The 23,066-nt window shown below is 42.9% G+C and overlaps 1 protein-coding gene across 1 annotated transcript in view; it reads right to left on the bottom strand.

Annotated features, from left to right (window-relative positions):
* Window positions 1-23,066, bottom strand: part of PDE1C (phosphodiesterase 1C) — a 1,091,434-nt gene that overhangs the window by 847,209 nt on the left and 221,159 nt on the right. Inside the window, 1 exon segment of the mRNA XM_073630562.1 lies at window positions 3,191-3,241. Coding sequence (XP_073486663.1) covers window positions 3,191-3,241 — 51 coding nt within the window.

The following is a 23,066-nucleotide window of genomic DNA, read 5'->3' as shown; positions in this document are numbered from 1 at the left end:
CCAATGTACCGTAGTTTGTAGACACTATAACTTTTGCGCAAACCAATAAATATACGCTTATTGACATTTTTTTTAACCAAAGACATGTGGCCGAATACATTTTGGCCTAAATGTATGACTAAAATTGAGTTTATTGGAAACTAAAATATAATTTTTTTAAAATTTTTTTTCAAAATTTTCGGTCTTTTTCCGTTTATAGCGCAAAAAATAAAAACGGCAGAGGTGATCAAATACCATCAAAAGAAAGCTCTATTTGTGGGAAGAAAAGGATGCAAATTTCATTTGGGTACAGCATTGCATGACCGCGCAATTAGCAGTTAAAGCGACGCAGTGCCAAATTGGAAAAAGTGCTCTGGTCAGGAAGGGGGTAAATCCTTCCAGGGCTGAAGTGGTTAAATATTGGTGCTACATTGGCTTTTCTCCAATACGCTGGTACCATTTCAGTCAGTAGACTCTGTTTTTTTTTTATTTTTTGCGCTATAAACAAAATAAAGACCAACAATTTTGAAAAAAAAAATCTACATTTTTTTACTTTCTGCTTTAAAATGTATCCAATTAAAACATTTTAAAAATCTAATTTCTTCATAAATGTAGGCCAATATGTATTCTGCTACATAAATTTGTTTAAAAAAATCCTAATAAGTGCATATTTATTGGTTTGCGCAAACATTATAGCATCTACAAACTATGATATATATACAGTATACTGGAATATTTCTTTAATTATTTTTTTTACTAGTAATGGCAGCGAACAGCGACTTATCTGAAATATTGCGGTGGACAATTTGACACTTTGTGGGAACCAGTGACACTAATTGTTATCAGTGCTTAAAATATACATGGTCACTGTACTAATGACACTGACTGGCAAGAGGTTAAACACCTAGAACGATCAATAGGTTAAATGTGTGCCTAACCAGTGTTTATCTGTTTACTATGTGGTGCTTTCACTAAGGTATGTGCTGGTGTTTATTCCCTGCTTTGCAGGGAAAAAAACAGCACATCCCTGCTGTCAGGACAGAGCTCTGTAGACTGAGCTCTGTTCTGTCTTCCTCCTCGCCAATCAGTGGGTGCCGGTGGTGCATGTGTGCCCTCTATCCGGAAGAGCAGAATCACGCACATATATGTGATTCTGTGCAGCCGACCTCACTGTAACTGTAAAGCTACCGTGTGAAATCGGCAAGTAGATATCATTGCACTTAAAAATGCCAGCAAAATGACAGTATATTAGGAAATTTTACTAGCCTACTAGTTTCACAGGACAACGTTTAATTAAAAACCAGGCAACTTTTAATTCAAAAATTGCAATTAGAACTTCAGAGCAAAAATAGCCAAATTATTTTTGATTGCAAAAGCAGTGGAATAGGCCACAAACTAAGAATAGGCCAGAAACTTTGACACACAACACAAGAAAAATTATGTATGGCAGCTTTACTTCACCATAGAACCATAATAGGGCAGGCAGCATGAGATGGTAATAGTGGCAGGTCAGCAGCAGTAACTGAGAGGCTTTTCCCAGCCAAAGCTCTACTTGGCCTCTGGGTTCCAGGACTTAAATGGGACCTAAAGTGATTGTAAAGTCTTAGATCTTTTCATGTGACAACACTAAAGAATGACACTTTGCTACAATGTAAAGTAGTGAGTGTACAGCTTGTATAACAGTGTAAATTTGCTGTCCCCTCAAAATAACTCAACACACAGCCATTAATGTCTAAACTGCTGGCAACAAAAGTGAGTACACTCCTTAGTGAAAATGTCCAAATTGGGCCCAATTAGCCATTTTCCCTCCCCGATGTCATGTGTCTTGTGACTCGTTAGTGTTACAAGGTCTCAGGTGTGAATGGGGAGCAGGTGTGGTGTGTTTGGTGTTATCGCTCTCACTCCCGCATACTGGTCACTTGAAGTTCTACATGGCACCTCATGGCAAAGAACTTTCTGGGGATCTGAAAAAAAGAATTGTTGCTCTACATAAAGATGGTCTAGGCTATACGAAGATTGCCAAGACCCTGAAACTGAGCTGCAGCACGGTGGCCAAGATCAAACAGAAGTTTAACAGGACAGGTTCCACTCAGAACAGGCCTCGCACTGGTCGACCAAAGAAGTTGAGTGCACATGCTCAGCGTCATATCCAGAGGTTGTCTTTGGGAAATAGACGTTTGAGTGCTGCCAGCATTGCTGCAGAGGATGAAGGGGTGGGGGGTCAGCCTGTCAGTGCTCAGACCATAAGCTGCAAACTGCATCAAATTGTCGTCCCAAAAGGAAGCCTCTTCTAAAGATGATGCACAACAAAGTCCGCAGTTTGCTGAAGACAAGCAGACTAAGGACATGGATTACTGGAACCATGTCTGTGGTCTGATGAGACCAAGATAAACTTATTAGGTTCAGATGGTGTCAAGCATGTGTGGCGGCTACCAGCTGAGGAGTGTAAAGACAAGTGTGTCTTGCCTACAGTCAAGCATGGTGGTCAGTGGTCTGGGGCTGCAGGAGTGCTGCCGGCACTGGGGAGCTAAAGTTCATTGAGGGAACCATGAATGCCAACATGTACTGTGACATACAGAAGCAGAGCATGATCCTATCCCTTCAGAGAATAGGACTGAGGGCCGTATTCCAACATGATAACGACCCCAAACATACCTCCAAGATGACCACTGCCTTGCTAAAGAAGCTGAGGGTAAAGGTGATGGACTGGCCAAGCATGTCTAAACCCTATTGAGCATCTGTGGGGCATCCTCAATCGGAGGGTGGAGGAGCGCAAGGTCTCTAACATCCACCAGCCCTGCGATGTCATCATGGGAGGAGTGGAAGAGTATTCCAGTGGCAACCTGTGAAGCTCTGGTGAACCCCATGCCCAAGAGGGTTAAGACAGTGCTGGTAAATAATGGTGGACACACAATATATTGACACTTTGGGCCCAATTTGGACATTTTCACTTAGGGGTGTACTCACTTTTGTTGCCAGCAGTTTAGAAATTAATGGCTGTGTGTTGAGTTATTTTGAGGGGACAGCAAATTTACACTGCTATACAAGCTGTTCACTCACTACTTTACATTTTAACAAAGTGTAATTTCTTCAGTGTTGTCAAATGAAAAGATATAATAAAATATTTACAAAAATGTGAGGGGTGTACTCACTCTTGGCATATGATAAGGTAGATGTATGATAGATGTAATGTAGATAGCTTTATACTTACTTGCAAATCTTGCCAGGGGCCGTGCATTTTTGTCGCCAGCTTCATTTGCAACTAAAAAAAAATTAACAGAAGCATATTACTGTAATTACTGCAGCATTGCACGTACATTCAAGCAACCATTTTTTAAGCTACTTATTATTTTAAATACTTGCCTTACATCATCTAGAAAATGATGCATTAATACATAGTAACAGAGAGGTAACGGTCTAGAAAATTATGCATTAAGGTATGGTAACAGAGAGGCAACAGTAAATATCTCAATATTTACTGAATATCAGAAGCAGTAGATAACCTGAGCTAAGAATCACTCAGAAGCAGGGCCGTCTTTAAGGCAGGGCAAAAGGGGCAGCTGCCCTTGGCCCCATCATTGTTGTGGGGCCCAAAGCAGCTACCTCATATTTGCCAACTATCCCAGTTTAAATTCCCTTGTTTCGTGAAGTGTTAGTCTCGTGATGTGTCCTGATATCTCAGTGTGAAGTTCTGTTACTAATGCTGCCCAGATCTGGCCTATTGCTGTGTACAGATGACTCACCTGCAGACCTTGTGTTTACATGTAAATAACCAGCATTGATATGTAAATACCGGCGGCATTAACGTGTAAATAACCGCGTACCAGCCGCATTGAAATATGAATAGAGGCGATATTCATATGTATATCATGCCCCCCTAAGGTCATATTCACCATCACATTTGCTGAATGCTGCTCGCTAGGGAGGTAAAGGGACATGCTTGAAAGTCCTGCCTATGACTATGCTCATTAAGCCTAACATCAACCTGTTATGCAAAGGTAAGCAAATTGGAGGTGGAACCCTTTTTCAAAAAAACATAGTGCCACAGCACCCTGAATTTTGGTGCATGTAAATACACACATCTCAGTAGATGTGTGAGGGTGTCAGTCACAATTAATGGCACTGCTGTGTATCTGCTAAAGGGCAGCACGTTTCTTTGGTGTCATGAAAGCAATTTTGCATGCTTTCCGACACCCACAAATGTGAATGCAGGCTAAATGTCTCAGTTACATTGGTGGTCAGTGCAAATATTCTCATTACATTGGACCTTTGTGTACAATGCTTTCATTCACACTAGTGGTCAGTGTGAAGGTCACCCTTGCATTGGTGGTCAGTGTAAATCCTCCTAACATTGGTGGTCAGTGTAAAAGTGTCACCCTACATTCATTGGTGGTCAGTACAAATCTCCTCGACAATGGCTGCCAGTGTAAATTCCCCTTTTACATGGAGGTCATTGTACTGTATATCCCCCTTACACAGGTGGTTGGTGTAAATACTCTTCTTACATTGGTGCCAGTGTAGAAATTCCCTCTTTATATTGGTGGGTGGTGTAAAATCCCCCGTTACATGGTGGTCAGTGCAAATTCATCCTCACATTGGTGGCCAGTGTAAATCCCCCTTCACATTGGTGGTCACTGTAAATTCCCTATTACATTGGTGTTGAGTGTAGAATCCACTACTATATACTCGCTACAGATTTCCAGCTTTGCTCTATATGATTCAGAATTTGCCACAGTGTATTTCCTCCTAACTAATACCATCCCCCCACCACTGCCACTGATCCCATCAACCCCAGCATTGCCAATGATCACCCCCCCAGCATTGCCACTGACCCCAGGAGTCCTAGGGTCCCTAGGTGTTTTCTGTCTATTAATGGGTTCCCTAATATTCCTAGTCCATGGTGTACAGGCAGTGAGGAGATGATGTGCTGTAACCTTTATCAACCAATCAGTGAGCAGTAATAATGTGCACTAACCTCTTGCAGTCAATCATTGAGCGGTAAGCATATGCAGTAACCTCTAGCAACCAATCAGTGAGCAGTAGTAATGTGCAGTAACCTCTAGCAACCAATTAGTGACTGGTGAGGATGTTCAGTAACCTCTAGCAACCAATCAGTGAGCAGTTTTGATGAACAGTAATCTCTAGCAACCAATTCACAACCAAGAGTCATGTGCTGTAACCTCTAGCAAAAAATCAGTGAGCCATAATGTGTGCTGTAACCTCTTGCAGCAAATCAGTGACGGGTAATGAAACACTGTAACCTCTGGCAACCAATCGCAATCTCTGCTTGATCTGATTCAGTAAACTGCTATTTTTTGTTTGACTCAGAGCAGGTGGAGAACAAAATTGCATGGAAGGGGGGGCCCAAGAAAATGTTTGCCCAGGGTCCAATCATTATTAAAGATGGCTCAGAAGTAAAGGAACACTTAGGCTGGCAGCCTAATGCCCTGTACACACGGTCGGATTTTCCGATGGAAAATGTCCGATCGGAGCATGTTGTCGGAAATTCCGACTGTGTGTAGGCTCCATCGGACATTTTCCATCAGATTTTCTGACACACAAAGTTTGAGAGCAGGATATAAAATTTTCCGACAACAAAATCCGTTGTCGGAAATTCCGATCGTGTGTACACAAATCCGACGGACAAAGTGCCACGCATGCTCAGAATAAATAAAGAGATGAAAGCTATTGGCCACTGCCCCGTTTATAGTCCCGACGTACGTGTTTTACGTCACCGCGTTCAGAATGATCGGATTTTCCGACAACTTTGTGTGGCCGTGTGTATGCAAGACAAGTTTGAGCCAACATCCGTCGGAAAAAATGCTAGGATTTTGTTGTCGGAATGTTCAAACAAAGTCCGACCGTGTGTACGGGGCATTACTGTTACTTGCAGATCACAGAAAACCTACAAATAAATACCTCTGCCTGTAGCAGGGTCCTAACCTTTGTTTTACTGGTTCTAACCCAGCTTACAATAATTATTATAATTAATATTATTGTACAGGATTTATATAGTGCCAATAGGTTGTGCGGTGCTTTACAACATAAAGGGAGACAGTACATTAACAATACAGTGGAACCAAAGGTAATAGCTGTAAATGATGAGCTGATGGAAGAAATAAAAGATTCAGTTGTTAGTTTAAGGTGAGATGAGCTTCCCTGAAGAGATTTTCAAGTTTTCAGAGATGACCTAAAAGTGGACAGAGTAGGAGATAGTCAGGAAGACTGGAGTAGAGAGTTCTATATGTGACAATGTGTAGACAAACCTATATAAGATGATTGTAGTTTCACTGATAAAGGGGCAAATGTGTGCCTGGTAATTATACAAGGAAAAACTTGTAACAGAGTGTTCGGCTTCTATAGTTATATCTGGTGGGGTGCCTGTTGTGGTATCTGCAGGTACCATTAGATGTCACTGTTTACCCTGGTTTTCCCATTGTTTTATTCTTTAAAGGCTAAGTTCACATTTTTTTTTCTAAATTCCAGCTCCCCTATGTACAAATATAACATTAATGTACTTATTTTGCAAAAATAAAACAGCTTTCCATTAATTCACAGGCTTACCTCACTCTCTTCATAGCTGTTTAAACACACTGCTTGATTACTTCTACCTTACTTCCTGGTCAGATTTTAGGTCATGGCACAGGAAGGAGTTGACCAGAGAGTGGATGATGTAGGGTGTGTGCTAATGAGGTCAGCTGGTCAACTCCTTCCTGTGTCATGACCTAAAGTCTGACCAGGATGTAAGGCAGAAGTAATCGAGCAATGTGTTTAAACAGCTATGAAGAGAATGAGGTAAGCCTGTGTAGAATTAATGGAAAGCTGTTTTATTTTTGCAAAATAAGTACATTAATGCTATATTGGTACATAGGGGAGCTGGAATTTAGAAAAAAAGTGAACTTTTGTGTATTTAAAATGAATTTGAAGCATAGACATGGACAGACATTCACAGGACTTCTTTTCTTAGTCACACACAGGAATACAGGAACCATAGATGCTAAAGAAATACATAGCTCTAACAGAAATATACACAAGTGAACATATTTACAATGCTTCCCCCTACTGCATGGAGAGCAGTATAACACCCTAATACATAACACTCCTTCCCCCTAGACCTCAAAGTCTTTTGAGATAACTGGGAGGGTGAATATTTCTCCTTGGACGCCTAAGGACCACTGTTTGAGACAGTTCCCTGGGACCCCCAGTTGGGTGCAATTCTTCTTCTTGTGCTGTGTCAGAGGGACTGAGAGAAACTGGCTCTGCAACAACATTTCCTGGAGGAATAGCACCTGTATCAACCAATGGTTCACCATGATCTGGCATCACTGGGATCCCAGTACCACTAGAACCAGCAGCAGGTACAATTTCACCACTTCTTTCTCGGATCTGATCAACGTGCCTTTATAATATTCTACCATCAGTACTTTGTATGCCAAAGGTCCTGTAGCCACAAGCACCTTTGCTGTTAGAAACTATGCTGCTGGGCCTTGTTGGATGACATAGACAGCACTGTCAGGCTCAAACACTCTCACAGAAACATTAGCATCCTTTTTAAAATGCAGTTCTTGCTTTTCTTGTAACTCCTATTTTAGATCAGGGTGTAAATGATCCAAACATGTTTTTAAATGATGGTTCAATAGGAGCTCTGCTGGGCTACAACCAGTGATTTAGCATGGTGTCACATGTTGTTGCAGAAGGAAATTTGCAAGTCTCTGATTCCAATCTCCTTGAACAATTCTCTTCAATGAGTCTTTGGTGGTCTGAACCATACATTCAGCTTGACCATTTGATGATGGGTGGAAAGGTGCAATCGTAACATGTCGAATAAGATTGTTTGCCATAAAGGTTTTGAATTCTGAGGAGGTAAATTGCGTTCCATTATCAGACACGATTGTATCTGGCAACCCATGTGTAGCAAACAGCCTCAACTCTTATGACAGTGGCTGAGGTGGGGGATGTAACTGATACAACTTCCAGCCATTTTGAGAAGGAACTAAAAAAAAAATCTGTCCTTGAACAGGCCCCGTAAAATCTATATGCAACCATGACCAAGGTGACCTAGTCACTTCCCAGGGATGTACTGAGGCTTTAGGTGGATTGACATGGTACACAGTTATGTACCCACTTCTCAATAACTTCATCCATTTTAGGCCACCAAACATAAATTCTGGCTAACACTTTCATGTGGACTATTCCAGGAGAGCATGCAGTACTTGAGCTTGTCCTGCCTTTGGAATTACCACTCTGTATCCCCTTTATGGGCAGACAGTTCATGTTGGTGCACTAAAAATGGGTTGAACTTCTCTTCAACTTTTGATTTGGGCCATCCCCTCCACATCCAGTTGAGCACTCAGACCAGCACAGGATCTTTAGCAGTCATACCAGCAATGACTCTAGCATGTAACGGAGGGTTTGGACTGGATTCCAACACGAGAATCTCAGGCACAGGACAGACAAGGAAACCAGGAGAAAACAAAGGCAACCGGCTCAACCCATCAGCATGAGTGATATTCTTGCCAGTATGATATTCAAAATCACAGTCATAGGCATTCAGCATGAGTGACCATCTGAGCATTCGTGGGGAAAGAATTTGAGGAGTGGGAGTACTCCTGGTGAACAGACCTAGCAAAGGCTTATGGTCTGTTGCCATGGTAAACCTCTGCCCATACAAATAGCCATGTTAGCCCGGACACAATAGCTAAACCCTCCTTGTCAATTTGAGCATAATTCCTCTCTCTCTCTTGTAGTCAAGATCTTTGAATAGAGTGCAATAGGAGCATCAACACCCGTTTCCAAAACATGACTCAAAACAGCATTCCATATGGAGAAGCTTCGCAGGTAAGAGTGGTTTCTGTAAATCATAGTGTACAAGTACACTGTCAGAAGATAACAGCTTTTTTACAGCATTGAAAGCTGTAGAATGAACATCAGTCAACTTCCATGGAACATCTTTATCTAGTAAACGATGCAGGGGTTCTGCAACTGGGGCTTTGTCAGAAAGAAATGAATGCTAAAAATTAAGTAACCACAGGAAAGCTTGCAGCTCTTGTTTGTTTGCTGGGACTGGAGCTCTATGGATAACTTCAACCTTAGAATCAGTTGGATGAATTCTGTGTTCACCAATTCTGTATCCAAGGAAATCCACGCTGTTTACCCCAAAAAAATACTTTTCTTTTTTAAAGGGGTTGTAAAGGTAAAAATTTTTTCACCTTAATGCATTCTATGCATTAAGGTGAAAAAACTTTTGACAGTACCGCCGCCCCCAGCCCCCCCGTTTTACTTACCTGACGCCTCGAATCTTCGCTCCTCGTCCTCGTCAGCTTCATTGCAGCTCAGCCTGGTCGCTGATTGGCTGCAGTGGATGGATTGAAAGCAGCGCAGCCATTGGCTCGCGCTGCTGTCAATCACATCCGATGACGCGGCGCGCCGGGGGGCGGGGCCGAGTGATACAGCGAGCGGCTATAGCCGCCAGCTGTATCACGGGAGCGCGCCCACAAGCACTCACCACCGTGCGAGGGAGCTCGCATGAAGGTGGTAAATGCTTGCGGGGAGGAGCTGAAACAGCCGCCGAGGGACCCCAGAAGACCAGGTTCGGGGCCACTCTGTGCAGAACGAGCTGCACAGTGAAGGTAAGTATAACATGTTTGTTATTTTAAAAAAAAAAAAAAACAACTTTACAACCCCTTTAAGTTTGAGACCAGCATCAAGAAAATGTTTCAAAACAAGTTGTAGTTGTGAAGCCAAAGACTGAATGCAATCCGCTCCAATAAGAACATCATCAAAATAAGGTACTACACCTGGAAATCCAGATAAAAGGTCCTCTATTAATTTCTGAAATATGCCGGGAGCAGTGGAAACTCCAAACTGCAAACGTTTTGCTCGGAAAGCTCCTTTGTGTGATATTATCGTTCGTGCACTGCAGCGTCGTCATCCACAGGTAATTGTTGGCAAGCTTGTGCCACATCCAGTTTGGCAAATACCTTCCCTTTTACTAACGTAGTCAGAATTTCATGAACAGCTGGAATTTGATAGGGATGTTCCTGCAGTGCTTTGTTGATTGTACATTTATACTCAGCACAAATTCTAACGTCACCATTTGACTTCAATACTGGAACTATTGGGGTACACCACTTAGGACGTGTTACAGGTTCAAGTATACCTTTCTCCATAAAACATGTAATCTCAGCATACATTTTTTGGTCTGAGAGCTAATGCAACTTTACACGGTTTCATACGAATTGGGGTTACTGTAGGGTCTAATTTGAAAGAAACAGGAGGGCCTTTATACATGCCAAGGCCTTCTTCAAAAACTGCACTAAAGTCCTCTATCACATTCTGTAGAGTAACCGGAGATACATTATGAACTCAAGATAATGAAATTCCAAGGGGTTCAAACCACTCTCTACCCAGCAAACTTGCAAACTTTCTCTTTGTCCCTTATTAAGCGTAAGCATCCTCTGAAACTTCCATATTTCACTGGGACAAAGCAAGCACCCTCAACTTTCACAACTTGTTTATTGTAGTCTACCAACTGGATATCATAGGGTGCTATTGAAGGAGCATTGTGAGGCCATAATGTGGTAAACGTTTCTTCTGAAATCAAGGAATCTGCACACCCTGAATATACTTCCATTTTGCATGGAACATCTTGTAACACAATCTCGGTGTAAATCTTCAGTCCTGATGAAGAGTTTTCCACTTTATAAACATAGTCATTTGTAGAGGTTTCATCATTCGTAACAACAATTGGTGCATTAATGGAGTGTGCTGCCATTTTTTGTGGACTGATCTTTAGTCTGACAGACTGTCGCACGTGAAAACGTAGAGGTCACATACGAACAAACTGCATTTCTAAAACGACATGTATTACACCTGTGTTTCCCGCCGCAGCTGTAACAGTTCCCTGTAAATGGAACTGCAACATCAGTGTGTGGTGGAAAGTTCTTTAAATTAAAATTTACCTTTGCCACTTAATTTATATCCAGTGAATATCCTTTGCTGGAGGAAGATTGCATTTCTTTTGAATTAAGGTATGCAGCCTCGTATGCAAGCGCTTCCTCTTGTGCAGTAATAAAAGTTAAGTTCTGTTTGGCTAGAAGTCTCCTCTGCAGTGCTTCATCTTGTACTCCGCACACTAGCCTGTCCCTTAGTGAGGATTCTAAACTGGCACCAAAATTGCAATTTTCGGATAGCTTGCACAGTTCTGCAATATATGATGCAATGCTCTCACCTGGTTGTTGGTTTCATCTGTTGAAATTAAAACGCCTCACTGTTTCAGATGAAGTGGGTGAAAAATTATTTTTTAACAGGGCCAGTACTTCCTCATATGGGCAGTAGGGGTCCTGAAATTAATCGTTGCATTGATGCATCGCGATTCGGGTGTCCCCGATGCGGCATCGATGCATAAGGACCGGAAAATCGATTGCAGGTGACGTCATCCCAACTTGCCACGCCCCTCCCGGGAAAGCGCTCGGAGCGTACTTTTAAAATTACTTTCTTTTAATAAATGCCCTGTTATAATGAATGATGTGCCCTGCTGTATATGCTTTTTAAAATAATATGTCACTTCATACCGAATTTCACAGTAGTACAATACATCCCGCTCGTGTGACTCCAGGCTCATCCTGCCTCTCTCCGCTCTCCTCTCACATCTCCTGAGTCCTGACGTCAGCAGGGAATTCTCAGCCCCGCCTGCTGACTATAGCTATCATATCAGAAGAGAGGCGGGCAAGACTGAGAATTCCCCGCTGACGTCAGGACTCAGGAGACGTTAGAGGAGAGCGGAGAGAGGCGGGACGAGCCTGGAGTCATATGAGCGGGATGTATTGTACTACTGTGAAATTCAGTATGAAGTGACATATTTTTTAAAAAGCACATACAGCGGGTCACATCATTCATTGTAACATGGCATTTATTAAAAGAAAGTAATTTTAACAACAGTAAGTAGAGTACAAATGTGTTTGTACTCTACTTACACCTCACGCTCCATGCTGACAGGTCCCTGGGCTTCCCTTTGCACATTCCACTGTTAACTCCTAGTGTGCTGGAAGGTGCAAATAGGAATGCCAAGGAACTGTCAGCACCAGTGGTGGCCCGTGCATTGTGGGGGGGGGTTAGTGAAGTGATGGCTGCATTTAATGGGCACAGGTGGCTGCGTTTGACGGGCACAAGTGGCTGCGTTTGATGGGCACAGGTGGCTGCGTTTGACAGGCACAAGTGGCTGCGTTTGACGGGCAGTCGGGCACAAGTGGCTGAATTTGACAGGCACAGGTGGCTGCGTTTGGGCACAAGTGGCTGTGTTTGACGGGCACAATTGGCTCTGTTTGATGGGCACAATGGCTGCATTTGACAGGCACAAGTGGCTGCATTTGATGGGCATAGTGGCTGCGTTTGATAGGCACAGTGAGGCTAAATTTGATGAGGGAGGTTCAGTATTTTTCAGTTTGTTTGCGCCCCCCCAAAATTTTGAGCACCAGCTGCCGTTGGTCAGCACAGAGACAGTACAGGGAACTTCACAGGGCTGTTTGTCAGCTGTGGATTGTAATCCCTCCTGACCTCCCAGCAGCAATATGTGTGAATGCCTGTACCCTGTAGTGCACCGGATTAGTGCACTACAGGGAGTGAGGTTATTTTTAATTCAAAGAGGAGTTCCAGTAAATTTTTTGTTTATTAAAAGTCAGCAGCTACAAAAAAAAGTGTATCTTATGATTTTTAATAAAAAGACAATCACCTGTCCCACAATCCAGCGACGTGGCAACCCAAACCCTCCATTCCCTCCCCCACCTGTCCACGACGCTGACAATACTACTGTGGGCATCCGGCTGTGTCTGCTTCACAGCCAGGTGCGCATGTCTCACTGCGCTGTCCTGCATAGCCGGGCAATCTTTTGGGAACTGTGATGTGTCCCAGAAGATTGCAGGGTGGAAGGGCCGCCTAGGCGGCCCTAGCGGAAGTGGGAGCTCGTCGGTAATCGTGATGCTTTGCGGAATCGAATTGAATCGTTGACCAGATAATCGTAATCCAATCGAATCATGAGACCAGTGAAGCTGCGCACCCCTAATGGGCAGTCTTTTGGTTTAGCAGGCGATATCAGTGAGCGGAAAATATCAAAAGTCTTGGATCCAATAACACTCAGTAACACAGCTTTTTTCTGCACAGCATCGGCCACCTTATTAGCTTCCAGGAAAAGCTCTAACCTGTCAGCATGAGTCCCATGAGGATGGATTAGCCACATCAAATTCCTCCATGTGTCCCAGAGAACCAATGCTGGAGATATTTATAGATGTGTCTCTAAAACACAAGTTCCGATTCTTCAATCAAGCAGATTTCATGTGTTTCTGCAGTGTTCATTCACTGAAATCCCATCCTCCTCGCCAGTTTTGTGTATTTAAAATGAATTTGAAGCATAGACATGGACAGTTATTCACAAGACTTCTTTTCTTAATCACACACAGGAATACGGGAACCATAGATGCTAAAGAAATACATAGCTCTACCAGAAATATACACAAGTGAAACATATTTACAATGCTTTCCCCTACTGGATGGAGAGCAGTATAACACACTAATACATAACAGAACAAAGATGAACTTAGCCTTCAAGGTTTTCTCATTGATTTATTCTTTAAGGTCTTTTTAATGAGAAGTCCTGCTCAGGAGTTAAGGTTATATGAGGACCTGGTGTTAGGAGTAAAGGGGTTACACATGGGAAATATAACAAAAGGCAGCAGCAACAACATGTAAAGGATGAGTACAGAGACCTCTCCCTAAGTATGGGAGAAGCAGTAAGCCCTATGGACTTTTTTTTGGGGGGGGGGGCACTTCTTGGGAGCAGAGGCAGAGAGCAGGAATATGTAGCTACTAATCAGACACATGTGAGTGTGTTTCCTTTAGGGGACACGAGTAGGCCTTGAACCTGTGGGAAGTGGGAAAAGAGAAATAATCTGGAGCAGTATTGAGAGCATCACAGCATCCCTCCTATAGCACCTGAAAGTTGGTACAATATGCATAAGAACTGAGCATTCATGTGGAACTTTGCCATATTCTTTTGCGTTACGTTGCGTTAAGTCCAATAAAGCACTGGGTGCAGAAAACATCTAGGTAATGTGTTTGGTACAAACCATAAGCTTCAGAATGGGGTTTAGTTTGCTGTGAAGATATGCCAAAGTACTTTTATGCTAGACAGGTTGGTGGTTCTTTAATAGAAAGTATAGCACATCCATCACCCGGGCAGTGTATTTTAGCAGCCAGTTCAGGTTGGGAGGAGGTGGTAGTCTTAAGATGGCAGCTCTGGTTGGAGAGTGATCAGCATGTTGCAATGATGCACCCGCTATTACTATGTTGTCTTCTTACATGGTGCAGAGTTTACCTATGGATAGGATATGAGACACACATTCACAAAGCCTTCATTTGTTTAGGTAAATATATTTAAAGTGGTATTAACCTCAAAACCAAAAATTTTATATATTGCAGTCTACCGGTCATTAAATGTGGTGGCTCTACAGTGGCCTTTTACCACATGATCCGCTGTTCACACTGGGGGCACGCCGTGTTAGCAGTAAAGCGCTGATAGTTTTAGCATCGCTTTACCGTTGGTTTAGCGGCGCTTTTCGGCCGCTAGCGGGGTACTTTTAACCCCTGCTAGCGGCCGAAGAAAGTGTTAAAACCACCCGTGTTGCGGAGCGCCTGAAAAGCGCTTCGGAAGAGCTGCCCATGCATTCCAATGGGCAGGGGCGGTTCAGGAGCGCTGTACTGCCCCAAAAATGCTGCTTGCAGGACTTATTGCAACGACTTTTTGTAACGCCCCGCAAGTGCACTGCCCCAGTGTGCAAGCACTTGGGCTTTGACACTGGAGAGGCATGGGAGGTGGTTTTCAGGTGCTTTACAGGCGCTATTTCTAGTGCTAAAACACCTGAAAACCGCCTTCAATGTGAAAGGGGTCTAATGCTGAAAAAGTAAAGTAGTATTCATCCTAGAAGCTTGGTTAAATCAATACCCTTCAGGCAATATCTCCGTATCAGACTGAATGTAATATCGTTCGAGCAATTCCAAGAGGAAGCAGACAGATTGATGCTAAGATTACAAGCTCGGGGGTATTCCAACAAATACCTCAAGCAAGTTTTTAAAAAAGCAATTACAAAAAACAGGCAAGAATTATTGTATAAAACTAAAACTAAAAAATCTGATACTAATCAATTTAGGAATCATCACTCGTTTTTCCAACCAGCAGGAGATTTTTAACAAATACTGGCACGTTCTGACGCTTGATCCTATAGCTGGATCATGCGTATCAGAATGCCCAGCTTTTACATTTCGGAGAGCTTGTTTCCAGTGAATTTAGACCAGGTGGAGGTGACCCTTGTAAAAGACCTGGTACCTGGGGGATGTGGATACTGTCAATATATGAATGTTGGGAAGTATCCAGACCTCCCAAACAAATTCCATTTTGTTCCGAGACATTTTGCAAATTGTCGCACCTATAGTGTTGTATACTTACTCCAGTTTGATTGCTTTTGTTTTTACGTGGGTAAGACTAAAATGCAATTCTGGCAGAGAGCATACAAACATATTCATAGTATGCGATCCTGAAACCCTGATTTGCCACTGGGACGCCATGTTACACTTTTTCATTGGGGTACCTTCCCGCGAATAAAATTTCTAATATTGGACCGTGTCCACCCAGGCCTTAGACGCGAGGACTGGAATAAGACACTACTGCAGCAGGAGACTCAGTGCCATTACTTTCCCCGGCCTAAACGAGTCAGTTTCCTACAAGCCTTTTTTGGATGGATTTGTCTCGGGTGGTCCAGAGAATGAACTACAGTCCTAAATATAGGTCATCAAATATTGGATTTTTGAGTCCCCCTTTTGAATTTATACCACTGCTGTCCTATTAACATATGTATATAGGTTATCTGACTTGAATTGATTAAATCTATATATGTTTAATGAATTGTGTCATTTTAGGATCATAATTCTTTTTCAGATACAGCATATGAATGTCATACATGTCAAGCCATTTATTGACCTCATGGGTTGTGCAGATATTTAGATTTAGAGGGATTAATATTTCCTTTTTTCCCGTTCTTTTTTCCTCCATTATTTTCTTTTTTCTTTTTCTTTTGTATTTCATCTCAATTGAATATACGTTGAAATTGTCATTGTTTATGACCCAATTTTATAGATCTCCAATTTTTTCCTATTTGTACTACCATTTTGTTTTTCTTCCCCGTCTTTCTTTCCCTTCTTTTTTTTACTTTCTTTCTCTCTCTCTCTACATCATGTGCAATGTGCGGCTCCCTTGCTGTGGTACTCCAGGTTGTCTCCCAGCTGGAGCACCCAGGCCGTACGGTCCGCTCCTCCTTTGGAGGTCAGTGGCTTTTGGTTGGGCTGGGATGCTGGGTTTCCTTGCGTCCCTGCGTCAGTGGGCGGGCGGTGCTGTAGGCTGCACTGTCATGTGACTGGTTTTGGCTGTGTGTTTCCATGACAACGTCCCTGGTGCTTCCCGGTCACGCCATTCCTGGGCGTGACCGTGTTTGTCACGCTGTTGCACAGCACACTCAGTGTGTGGGCGTGGCGGCGCGCCGCCGGTGTTCTGACATATAGTGTCCTCCTATCAGATAGTGTCCACCCCGTACTGCGCAGGCGTAGCGCCTGCGCAGTACGGAGCAGCAGGAGATGCCGAAAATGTCCGAAGTTGATCAGCTGACCATCAGCTGTACACGGCGCTCGGGCACCTGTTAGTGATGGCTGTGTAAGAGGGCCCCTCGCGGGCTCGCTTCGCTCGCCACGCTTCGGGCACGGCCTCGCTGCGCTCGGCAACTATTTATTCTAACTCTATGTCCACTTGGATAGTAGGGAATGATCCTGGACATAGGGTAAGAATAAATGTGCAGGCGCCGTGTACAGCTGACGATCAGCTGTTGAACTTCGGAGACTTTTGGCGTCTCGTTTGTCCACCGTACTGCGCCTGCGCAGTACAGGGCGGACACTTCTGGATAGGGGACTGTATTCGACAAGACACCGGTCCAGGGGAGATATGGGGAATTTGATTGGCGGTTGGATGGGACAGGGAGGGCACATTATCGAGCATCATATATTGTTCCAGGTGTGGCACATTAAGCTTGTTACAAGTCATCACTTAGAGCCCTTTATAAACCAGCTAGTTCACTCCGGTTTTGTGCATCCTGGAGGTTTGGAACATGTCCACATAGGTGAAAGATAGCGCTTTCTTTTGCATCACAGAGATCCATGACCCGGTCATATGGTGCAAGAGTGAAGGAATTAACAAGTGCACACATGGGGTTCACACTATGTGCTTGTCGGGAACCCCATTCTGTTACTGCGAGTGAGGTGACAGAGGTATGCTGGACTGGTGGAGGGGACACGGGCTCAGTAGTGTTCCTCTTAATTGCAATATACATCACACAAGGTGTGTAGTGACATGGGACAGCATCTTTCAGAGAAACTCTGTACTTTCATTACTGCACATAGTGTCACATCTCATCTCTAAGTTGGGACTTCCTTAAAGTATAACTAAAACTAGCAAAACTATTTTTTTTTGTTTTAAATAGAGTGGAGAGGGATTAGAACACCTGTTAGTTTTTACTGCTGTCTGTCCCCCTGTTAAGGAGATTCACCCTCTCTATTTGTCCTGTTTACCATTATCATATTATTGAAAGTGAAAGCAAATCCCAAATTTTGGGTTGTCCCCAGAAAAGTAATAGAGGGTAAACTTCCAATGCGGATACTAGTTCTGATGTCCTGAGGGTCCCCAAGGAATTCCCTTAATTTGCAGGGATTTCTTCTCACTTCCTGTTTGGCCATGGGAAAGGAAATTAAGGGAAATTTCAACAATGGGATACAGATGACCAAAAAAAAAAAATTGACAGGGGTTATAACTCTTCCTTGCTCTATCCAAAATGGAAAAAAAAGGTTTGCCTATAGTTCTGCTTTAATGTTAGGCAGTTCCTGCCTACTCCTGGGCATTGGTGAGTGGGTGCATGCAGAAAGGTATCCCCACATGCAGGGTGAGTGGCAACGCCCACATGGTCCCTGCCAAACACCTTCTGCGTGAAGGTCTGACTTTAGTGATACACTGATACAACTGCAAGTGTACAAGAGCTGGAAATGCAGGTTAACCCCTGTGAGTATTGATTGTGTTTATTATTAGCAACCTGTAACCCTGTGTTGTATGAGTCATCACCAATAAGTTGAGAGACAGAAGGAGTGAACCTGCATCTGAGGACCTCAGAGCAAAGCCTGTAGCTTAAGAAAAGAAGCATGTGTAGAAGAGGAAAGATTGAAGCCTGCGTGTGCTGATGAAAACTTCTAAATAGCCATCATACAGGCATTTGTGGCTGTATTATTGAAAGCTCCCCTTTTCCTAAAAACCATATCAGTATGCAGCTCTGCATGCTGATATGAAATCATCTTATGTTTGTGAGTTAAACTTTTTTTTCTTTCATTACAATTACTGTTTTGTACTTCCCAGTTCAGTAAGGCACTGGCGATGCAGTCCTTGCCACACAGCTGCATCTTGGGAAGGCTACATCACCACTGCCTTCCCCTCTCCGATGTCGTTCACTGTCAGACAAGGGAGACCCATGCATTAAGGGCGCATGGGCACCGCCACCCCTATCCTCGCCACCCCCTATATGCATAATAGATAGATTCATGCATTGCATGAATCTATCCATGGCTGCTGCTGCCACCCCGTATTCTGGCCCCTTTTCGGATGCCGGGCGCCTGAATTACAGTGGCGGGGGTGTTTTTATGAACCTCCTGATTAGAGCCATAGACTCTAATAGGCTTCAAAAAAGGTGGACTCGGAGCGCAACCACCCAGATGAGTTAAAAAAGCAAATTAATATTTGCTTTTCTAACACTGAATCGCCTCTTTGCCAATCAGGAAGTGTGGGTCTTATACCCGTTTATAGATTGGCTGAAAGGTTAGGTGATCCTATTGGACACCTAGGAGGAGTGGAGGAGACACACGGTGGAAGCCGATGTGATCTCAGAAGGACACAGAAGATGCTGCAAGATGTCTGCCACAGCCCGTCCCCCATCCCCGATGTGCCCGCCGATCAGGTAAGTGCTGGTGGACCAGTAAACAGTGTGGAGGGTGGTTGAGGTGCCACGCAGGGGGGTGGTTGCTTGCCGCCCCCCAAACAAAAAACCACCAGCCGCCACTGCTGCCAGATATTCAAGAAGCCAGAACCGGAGTTCCAAGCAGAGTTTCAGAGAGTAAAGAGAGATTGATTCCTTGTTTCTTAGTGAAAATGGCCACCGTGAGAATAATGGGAAGGGGGGGAAAAATTAGGTATGCTCAGAATATAAAGCCTGCAATTATCTATAACAGTGGTTCTCAACTCCTGTCCTTAGGACCCAGTAACAGGCCAGGTTTGCAAGATAACTTGCAGTATTCTAGTCTGCATCTCCCTAAGGTAATACTTAAAATCTGGCCTGTTAGTGGGTCCTGAGGACAGGAGTTGAGAACCACTGATCTATAAGTACCTTTTGTAGATTGCCATTGTTAAATGTTTCTTTTTTTTTCCAAATCTCTATTATTTTTCCATAAAATTATATGTTACAACATATAATTTTTAATTCATCTATATTCCACTCTCGGGAGGAGCTGCCACATAACTCTTGTTTACAATATTTGCATATCGCATTAAAAACAGGAAAAAGATAAAGAAAAATACACACATTCTTTCCCTATAATCTCGTGTCATGGTGTGGTTTGTTGTACCCCTTCATTTTTTTACCTACATTTCGTTACTTTTTTCCTACATTTCTATATTTTCCTATTTCGGTCATTTAACCCTTAGATCGGTCGGAGGCCGTTGTAGTCTCTTCTATCCAGCTTGACCAAACCCTTTGATATTTTCTTTTATGTCTTCTGTTGCAATAAGTTTCTCTATACAAAGGTAGGCTATCATTTGCTAAATGCTTCCAAAAAGCTATTGATGGAACCTCTGTTTTTTTCCAGTTCAATACTATCGCTTTTCTTGCATAAAAAAAGCAATAGGCTTATTTGTGTTCTCTTAGCTATAGTAGGAGCAATATTATTCCCCATCAAACCCAGTAGACAGGTTCCTACTTCCTGTTCCAGATCAAATGACATCACTATTGCAATTACATTTTTGACCTTTGTCCAAAAAATAGCGATATCAGGGCAGGACCAGAATATATGGATAAAATCTCCTGGAATATTACCACATCTCCAACAATTTTGAGGGTTCAATGGACTTATTCTATGTAATTTGTATGGTGTATAGTACGTTCTATGTGTTTTCTTAAATTGTTTAAGTTTATCTCGAAGAGAGACAAATATCTGAAAAGGGAATCCCCATATCTCCTCCCAATTCTCCTCCCCTTGTTCCGGAACATCTCTTATCCAACATGCTCAAAGTTTACTCATATCCATCAGTGATGCTTCAACCAAGTGTGTATATAGTTTTGAAATAGGTTTCTCTTCCATTCTCCTTCTAGTTATCTGCTCCAGCCCAGATTCCTCTAGTTGCGGAAAACCTTGAGGGAATTGGGCAGAGAGAGCATGTGCAAGTTGCATATATCTAAAAAAGTAGCTTCCTGGAATATTCCAGTGTTCTATCATTCCTGCAAATGGTATCACCATTTCTCCCTGCACTACCTGGGATAGCTTTTTAACCTTAAATCTGGTCCAGGCTCCTGGATCTTGAATGGAGTTTAAATGAGGCACCTGAGGATTCTTCCATAGCAGGGTGTTTGGAGATAAGATCACTTTGGAGTGTTTTTCCCATGCTAAACCTGCTCTCCATGCCTTTATAGTTGTTGCCATTGAGGGCGTCAAATCATATGGAGATTTCAAACCTCAAAACAACAATGCCTGTAATGCTTCTGTGGAATGTAACACCGCTGCCTCCAACATTATAGCAGGATTACAGTCAGGTCCATAAATATTGGGACATCGACACAATTCTAGTCTTTTTGGCTCTATACACCACCACAATGGATTTGAAATGAAACAAACAAGATGTGCTTTAACTGCAGACTTTCAGCTTTAATTTGAGAGTATTTACATCCAAATCAGGTGAACAGTGTAGGAATTACAACAGTTTGTATATGTGCCTCCCACTTTTTAAGGGACCAAAAGTAATGGGACAATTGGCTGCTCAGCTGTTCCATGGCCAGGTGTGTGTTATTCCCTCATTATCCCATTTACAAGGAGCCGATAAAAGTTCCAGAGTTCATTTCAAGTGTGCTATTTGCATTTGGAATCTATTGCTGTCAACTTTCAATATGAGATCCAAAGAGCTGTCACTATCAGTGAAGCAAGCCATCATTAGGCTGAAAAAACAAAACAAACCCATCAGAGAGATGGCAAAAACATTAGGTGTGGCCAAATCAACTGATTGGAACATCCTTAAAAAGAAAGAATGCACCAGAGAGCTTGGCAACACCAAAAGACCCGTAAGACCACGGAAAACAACTGTGGTGGATGACCAAAGAATTCTTTCCCTGGTGAAGAAAACACCCTTCACAACAGTTTGCCATATCAAGAACACTCTCCAGGAGGTAGGTGTATGTGTGTCAAAGTCAACAATAAAGAGAAGACTTCACCAGAGTGAATACAGAGGGTTCACCACAAGATGTAAACCATTGGTGAGCCTCAAAAACAGGAAGGCCAGATTAGAGTTTGCCAAACAACATCTAAAAAAGCCTTCACAGTTCTGGAACAACATCCTATGGACAGATGAGACCAAGATCAACTTGTACCAGAGTGATGGGAAGAGAAGAGTATGGAGAAGGAAAGGAACTGCTCATGATCCAAAGCATACCACCTCATCAGTGAAGCATGGTGGTGGTAGTGTCATGGCGTGGGCATGTATGGCTGCCAATGGAACTGGTTCTCTTGTATTTATTGATGATGTGACTGCTGACAAAAGCAGCAGGATGAATTCTGAAGTGTTTCGGGCAATATTATCTGCTCATATTCAGCAAAATGCTTCAGAACTCATTGGACGGCGCTTCACAGTGCAGATGGACAATGACCTGAAGCATACTGCGAAAGCAACCAAAGAGTTTTTTAAGGGAAAGAAGTGGAATGTTATGCAATGGCCAGGTCAATCACCTGACCTGAATCCGATTGAGCATGCATTTCACTTGCTGAAGACAAAACTGAAGGGAAAATGCCCCAAGAACAAGCAGGAATTGAAGACAGTTGCAGTAGAGGCCTGGCAGAGCATCACCAGGGATGAAACCCAGCGTCTGGTGATGTCTATGCGTTCCAGACTTCAGGCTATAATTGACTGCAAAGGATTTGCAACCAAGTATTAAAAAGTGAAAGTTTGATGGATGATTGTTAATCTGTCCCATTACTTTTGGCCCCTTAAAAAGTGGGAGGCACATATACAAACTGTTGTACTTCCTACACCGTTCACCTGATTTGGATGTAAATACCTTCACATTAAAGCTGATAGTCTGCAGTTAAAGCACATCTTGTTTGTTTCATTTCAAATCCATTGTGGTGGTGTATAGAGCCAAAAAAGATTAGAATTGTGTTGATGTCCCAATATTTATAGACCTGACTGTATATCTTTCTGGATTTAACCATCCCCCTGCCGTTACCAACTGTGCTGCCAGGTAATATTTATGAAAGTCTGGAAAGGCCAGTTCCCCTTGCGCCGACGGTCGCTTAAGTGTAGTCAATTTAATTCTAGGTAGCTTATTTCTCCATAAAAATGAGGAGAAAGTGCTATTTAATTGTGTAAAAAAACAATTTCGGTATCCACTGTGGTGAATTTCTGAATAAATACAAAAATTTGGGAAGAATCTTCATCTTTATTAAATTTATAAGACCTGACAGCGATATGGGGTAGTGTCTCCCATATTTTTAGCTTTTTCTTTGCTTCTTGTACTGTTGGGTTTAGATTAAACATAAAAAAATCACTGACCTGTTGTGTAATCTCTATCCCAAGATATTTAAATACTGTTACCCACTGCAGTGGTGAATTCGAAAGGGCCATATCTACTGCACCTTGATTGATGGCAAATGATAGGGATTTACCCCAGTTTACCTTAAGCCCTGTATATGCCGAGTAT

This window comes from Aquarana catesbeiana, linkage group LG05, assembly GCF_042186555.1.
Source record: "Aquarana catesbeiana isolate 2022-GZ linkage group LG05, ASM4218655v1, whole genome shotgun sequence".
NCBI classification, from domain to species: domain Eukaryota; kingdom Metazoa; phylum Chordata; class Amphibia; order Anura; family Ranidae; genus Aquarana; species Aquarana catesbeiana.
The sequence above is the reverse complement of the archived record's forward strand: the minus strand, read 5'-3'. Positions and strand labels throughout refer to the sequence as shown.